General features: G+C 40.7%; 1 protein-coding gene across 3 annotated transcripts in view; it reads right to left on the minus strand.

Annotated features, from left to right (window-relative positions):
- LOC127007428 (ATP-binding cassette sub-family C member 4-like) overlaps positions 1-6991 on the minus strand; it is a 70503-nt gene extending 63512 nt beyond the window's left edge. For 2 of the 3 annotated variants that reach the window (XM_050878431.1, XM_050878429.1), the window contains exon 1: positions 6786-6990. In XM_050878431.1, coding sequence (XP_050734388.1) covers positions 6786-6859 — 74 coding nt within the window. In that variant the 5' untranslated portion in view covers positions 6860-6990. Of the gene's footprint in view, positions 1-6785 lie in introns of all 3 variants that reach the window. The other variant, XM_050878430.1, reaches the window with a different exon arrangement.
- Between the last annotated feature and the right edge of the window lie 77 nt (positions 6992-7068).

Genomic DNA, 7068 nt, shown 5'->3' on the forward strand with positions numbered 1-7068 from the left:
ATGTAAGTTGAGATGTTTCAGCCTATCTTGATATGGGAGGTTCCTCAGCCCCTGAATCATTTTGGTCATCCTTTTCTGAACTGATTCTAGCAAGTTGATGTCCATTCTGAAGTGTGGGCACCAAAACTAACAGCATAATCTAAGTGTGGCCTAACTAACGCTAAATAAAGTCTGAGGATGACCTCTGCACTTTTGTTGGTTACCGTCCTGTTAATAAGCCTAATACCCTGTTAGCCCTATTCCTCGCACTAATACATTGCTTCCTTAGTTTTAGGTCAGAGTCCACTAACACTCCCAAATCCCTTTCACACTCTGATCTGCCGATCGCTGTGGAGTCTAATCTATACCCGTGTAATAGGTTGCGTGTTCCTACACTTAGTACGCAACACTTGGTGATGTTAAAATGCATCTGCCATTTCTCTGACCAAGCTGACAGTTTGTTGAGATCCTCCCTTGTCCTTATAGTGCGTCCTGTTTTGGTGTCATCCGCAAATTTACCTATGTCACTAGTTATCCCATTGTCTATGTCACTGATGTAGATAATGAATAAAAGCGGGCCTAAAACTGAACCTTGGGGAACCCCACTGGTAACATTACCCCATTCGGATTTTTTACCGATAATGGTAGCCCTGTTTCCTGTCGCAAATCCACGCCCTAATCCAATCATAAACCTTCCCACCTATTCCATGAGCCCTGACTTTATTTAACAGTCTCTGGTGAGGTACCTTATCGAAGGCCTTGCTAAAATCACGATAAACTACATCGTAACTCTCATCATTGTCAGCTGCCCCGTATGCTCTATTATAAAAGGATAAAAGATTAGTAAGGCACTACTTTCCTTTAATAAACCCATGCTGAGTCGTGAATTTAATTATGTCTGTCAATATGGTCCCTAATACTATCTGCTATTATTGACTCAAGCATTTTACCTATAACTGACGTCAAACTGATCGGCCTATAGTTTTGCATAGAAGATTTGTCTCCCTTCTTAAATATTGGAATAACGTGTGCCTGCCTCCATGAAACAGGCACCACCCCTGTGTCTAGCGACTTCCTAAAAACTTCAGTTAGCTGCCCACTGATTTCAGATTTACATTATTTTAATACCCTGGGAAAAATTTCATCTGGCCTTGGCGCCTTAGTAACTTTGAGTCTATCTATCTGTCTAATCACGACCTCCCTACTTACGTTGATGTCGGTTAATTCTTTTACCTCTTCTCCCCAGTAGATCTGTTCTCCCTGAGGTATCTCGTCTAATCTTTCTTCGGTAAATACAGTTAAGAAATATCTGTTTAACGCCTCACTCATTTCCTCATCTGTATCTATCAGTGATTCTCCTGACTTAAGCGGCCCTAATCACGGAACAAATTCGGCTCGCTATCCGTGTCAGAAAAGCTAGTTTTAAGTGAATAATCCCGCCAGTTTCCTAGCTATAAATCAGGTCTTCGACTAATTTACAACATCCATCCCAACGTTGTTCGGGCACGCGTCGTATATCCCGGAATTTTGTCCGATTTACGGTGTGTCCGGAACCCTGAAAGTCCAATTTATCCGACATCCGAAATATATAGGGTTTACTTTATAACGCACACCAACGTTGAAGTTCATATTTGAAGCGTACATCCTCCTCAACAAAATATTATGAGCGGTATAACTGTTGAAAGGTTAGGAAACAGAACAGGATGCGGCTAGAAACCGTGAAAATGGACTGGACGGGCTGGACCTCCACGACCCAGAGCATGTTCACATCGGCTTGCTCTCTGACTCAGCCACCCTTGCCCTCCATTTCCCTCCTACAGGACGCCAGCGAAACAATAGCATGTGCGGTAATTTCCACGGCCACACCCACTCACGCAAACATTGGAGTGGAGAAATTAAAAAGGAAACGAGAAAATTCAGGCAGTTCACAGACATTACTTTTGGTTTTTAGAAAAGAAAATCAGGATGGCGGAGGTGGTGGTGATGGGACATGTCGAATGTCTAGCATTTGTATTTTGTTGACTTGGATTGATGATATCTTGTGGTGCCCGGAAATTAGTGTATTTTTAAGGAAACACATGTAATATGTATTAATGACCGTCAAGCTAGCCAGACGAGTCAAGTTAATTCAGTCACAAATTCCATCCCCCCCTCCTCCTCTCCCCCCTATACAATCAGCTAAGACCGGTTGTGACCTTGGAGGCAGGATCCTTCTCCAAGGTTGAGACAAAGGCGTGAAGATTATTTGTTCGCTCAACGCTAGGTTTGGCTTAATCTTCATAAGTGTATCAAATTTATTTTTTTGTGCCCTAAATTTTAGTGATCAGAAGTCATTAACTCATTTAATGCCATTTAATAATAATAATAATAACAATAATAATAATAATATTAATATTAATAATAATAATAATAATAATAGTAATTATAATAATTACAACAATAATTAATAATAATTAAACAAATGGCAAGGTTAATTATACACATTAGTTTTCAATGCTTTAAAAATAGTTAGTTACCTGAGCTGTGTGTGTGTGTGTGTGTGTGTGTGTGTGTGTGTGTGTGTAATTCACCACGACCTGGACTCGTCATCGCCAGCAAGTACCCTCCCGACTAGAGCAAGGTTCATTATACCGTAGTCGATCCCTGGGTGCTGCTGCACACATCCCATCCCATCCTCCTTGTTCAAGCAAGGAGAGCAACCGCTTCTTGTCAGTTGTCAGCGGAAAAATCCCGACCGGAGAGGAGCTCGAGACAGCCTGGCGGGCCGAAGCCTGACAGGGCAGAGTTTTTTACCCACTGAGTTATCGGAGCGGTGTGTGTACACACACACACACACACACACACAACACACACAACACACACACAAACAAACAAACACAAACAAACAAACACATAGACTGGCAGATAGATAGACAGTAGGCAGGTAGATAGATAAATAGATAGATAGATATATACATCTATTTTGCTCCGGAAAATTGGATAATTTAGTACTATACGAACTCCGAACTCATTTACCCCAAGATCTATATATTTAGATCTTGATTTACCCTGCCTTTCTATACCCTAGACCTAGACAGTACCAGCTTGCACCTCAGACATAACATAACCTCAATCTGGGAGAGGATTACATTGATATTATGGATCAGTGTGCAAACAGCGCGTCCTACACAATATTCTATACACATTTCTGTCAACTGCAATCACCACCCCTGAGGTATATCATACTTGAGAAGCCATGCTATAACATAAAGCAACCTTTCATTACACTAGTGGAAGGAGCCTTGCCAAACACATAAGACCTTGGACGGGGCACTGCTGCCAGGGAGAATAGTCTTTACGTCACCCTTGTGGACAGAGTATTGCCAAGAGGCGCACACACTCCCCTCTGTTACACACAAGCTTGTCCTCAGCTTTGTCTAGTCGCGGAACATGACTCGCAAAATACGAAAGGAAACAGATCAATTAATAATTTTCAGACTAACTCACATATATATGAAACGGATTGACACACACACACACACACACACACACACACACACACACACACACACACACCAAAATTGACAATTTAACACCAATTAATCAGGTAGGTAAATAATGATGAAATAATGAATACGAGTAATTACTGCAAAACACGTTGGGTGAAGAATCAATAGGCAATTAAGCCTAATCTTTAGTAAAGTATACCCTGCAGTAGTGGCATCACTTGATTTATCTACGAACAGGGACTGTGAAGTAATTGGACATGTAACTGCTTTCAAGAAAGCAATAACTGACCCAGGTTTTCTCATGAGTTTGGAAGTGCTCACCTCAGTTCTAAGTGTTACTAAACCCTTGCCAGAGAAGCTGCAGGGGTCACAACAAGAACTGATGGGAGCTCTTGGAAGTGTACAGAGCTGCATAGATGTATACTTCAGTCCTATCGTGATGGAGATAAGTTCAACCATCGTTTTGCCCAAGCTGAGGAAGGGTACGGAGATACCATCCAGAAGCCTTGAACAATCAGGTAGTCAGAAAAATAAGGCTAACCCTCAATCAGCAACTCCGCAGGAATACTATCGAGGAGATTATATTTTTCTCCCATTTTTGGACTCTGTGCTAACATAACTCAGGGAAAGGTTTGCATCTGAAACCGATAGGAGTCTTTTGTTGGGAAATCTTGTTCCCTCTCTTTCAGTTGATACTGATTTTAGTGAACTGAAGGCGGCAGTTAAATTTTATGGAAAAGTTCTTGGTGATGCAGATCTCGTAGAAGCTGAATATCTACGGTGGCAGAGTTATTGGAAGCGTAATGAATCTCATGAGAGGCCAAACCAAGTTCTTGAGAGTCGAGACACTGGCATGTGCCAAAAAATTGGGCACATATCCAAATCTTTCCACCTTACTGCAGATTTTTTCAACTCTACCTGTCAGCACTTCCACCAATGAGCGATTCTTTAGTGTCCTTAAATTGCTTAAAACATACCTTAGGAACACAATAACATAAATCATGATCAATGACAATGACTTAAATCTTGATCATGATGAAGTCCTTAATGAATTTGCACGTAAGAACAGACGCCTAAATTTGAGGTAAACCAGTTTCAATGTACTGTTAACGGTAACTAATTCATCTAGTTAATTCTTATTTTATACTCATAAAATACCTGACCCACTTTCCATGTATCTTGGTAGAAATATGTATTATAGCAGCACCCTATATAAACGAGGACTAGACAACATGTATGAATATAACTTTTTTTTTCCTTGCCAGTATATTACTTTTTTTTAAGTAAGTAGTGCTGTTTGGTAAGTCTTTGCAGTGCAAATTACAGAAATGAACAAGATTAAAAGCAATATTCGCTCAAGTAACAAAATACCGTAAATACGTTTCAAATTATTTAAACCCCCCAGATTTATGTTGTACTTATATGCAACCAACAAATTTCTAAAATGTACAATATATGTATATGTATGTATTAATGCATGTATTTAAAAAAAATAATAGATGTAGCCTAACGGTCTAACCCAAATACCCAAGCTGTATGGGATTCCTGCGCTTGGAAAAATTATGGACACAGAAAATTATATATATATGTATATATATATATATATATATATATATATATATATATATATATATATATATATATATATATAGATAGATAGATAGATAGATAGATAGATAGGCGGTGGCCGAACTGGTAGCGTTCTGGGCCCACATTCACCGCGTGATGGACGACGCGGGTTCGAATCCCCACGCTACCACTCGGATTTTTCAGTCACCGCCGAGTGGCTTAAAACTACCCACATGCTGTCCTGAAGACCACCCATCAACCCGGACTCTAGAGGGAGCCGTCCAAGCGAATCAAGAACGAGTTCCGGGGGGCAGTATGAGCCAATGCAAGATGGCGCCACTATAAACACTCGCCTGCGCCAGAACGGGCTGGGCCGACCATCAGGCCCCACCTGGAAGAAGCCTTGGGCCGACCATCAGGCCCCACCAGGAAGATGCCTACCGGCGCAACAGGCAACGACGTAAACAAAAAAAAACAAAAAAAAAAGTATATATATATATATATATATATATATATATATATATATATATATATATATATATATATATATATATATATATGCCCCCCCCATTTTCATTTTTTCTGGGTACGCCACTGTGTGTGTGTGTGTGTGTGTGTGTGTAATAATAATAATAATAATAATAATAATAATAATAATAATAATAATAATAATAATAATAATAATAATAATAATAATAAAATTGCGTTACAAACATGGAGAAATACGAGTTTCGATGAAGTGATGGAGGGCAAGGGGAGGATTGACAGTAATGCACTGTAGTGTGTCAGTCAGGTGACTGGTGGGTCGAATCTCTGGATAGCGGCGGGGTGTGAATCCTATATAATGTGTGTGTGTGTGTGTGTGTGTGTGTGTGTGTGTTACGGTTTCAGGTTGTTGTCATACTGACGATGATACTGTTATACATAATGCCTATTACTAGTGTCAGTGTGAAGTACTTCTGGGAAAGCAAGTGATATACTGTACAAAGACCCAAGAGAAAAGCATTCAATAGATGGTGTGATAAAATTAAGACGTTGACAAAACGTGTACATTGAAATTGTGAACAATAAAGAGGCACAAGACAGAAACGAATGGAAACGGCAGTAAGAGCCCTTTTTTCCTACGGTAGGATAATACATATACTTTGTCTAGAGTCTCTAGACTCTACTAGACAGATTTTGCCCACATAGGGTCGATATGTTTCGAGGTTGTGGCTTGGGTAATTTTCTACGTTTATTTTCTCCCTTTTATACTTGATATTTTTGCTTGCTGTGATATGATTTTATGGTGATTTTATTGAATTATTATTTTTCTCTCTTCAATCGTTTCGGTTTATTTATGAGTCACTAAAATCAACAGCGTAACTCGATCATTATAACAATCTAGTTAATTCATTCCAATATTTTACCGTAGAAAACTACTTAAATGACAGTCAAACTTGCTCATCTACGACAGGACAACATCTAAGTGCAGTACATAATCATTTAACCCGTCTAGCCACGGTCCACCATTGACAACCTGGGAGAGTCCTCGGAGACGCTACAAATCCAAGCATCAACTACAACACTCATCATTAACAGTTACTGAAGGGTGTAAGAATACCATTTGAGAGCCACGCATGGATGGTGGAGCAATTCCCACCTCTGCCCTGTACCTCGATCCCGCCCGCCTCCCCGCCGTGTCATCTGCTTGCTGTTTACCTCGTCCCCTGACCCCGGGTGAAAAGAGGTGAAAACGTTGTTACTCACCAGAAAACCATCCTGTTGATGAACCCCGCGTCGTCCCTCGGGTTGGGGGGCTGCTTCTTGCGTGCCTGATCCATTGTGGTGTTCCTCGGTTCACGGAGGGAGAGTACTGGCAGGATAGCGTGTTCTCCTCGCCAAGACAAAAGGGACACACAACCTCCCCGTCCTAGTGCTGGGCCGGCTCTGCGCGTTTTCTCTCGACTCTCGCTCATTTGAGTTGTCTCGTCTCTGTTTCTACTCGGCAACTTGGCAACTCAATTTTCATCATATGGCGCCAGATTCACTT

The sequence above is a fragment of the Eriocheir sinensis genome, chromosome 35 (genome assembly GCF_024679095.1).
Source record: "Eriocheir sinensis breed Jianghai 21 chromosome 35, ASM2467909v1, whole genome shotgun sequence".
NCBI classification, from domain to species: Eukaryota; Metazoa; Arthropoda; class Malacostraca; order Decapoda; family Varunidae; genus Eriocheir; species Eriocheir sinensis.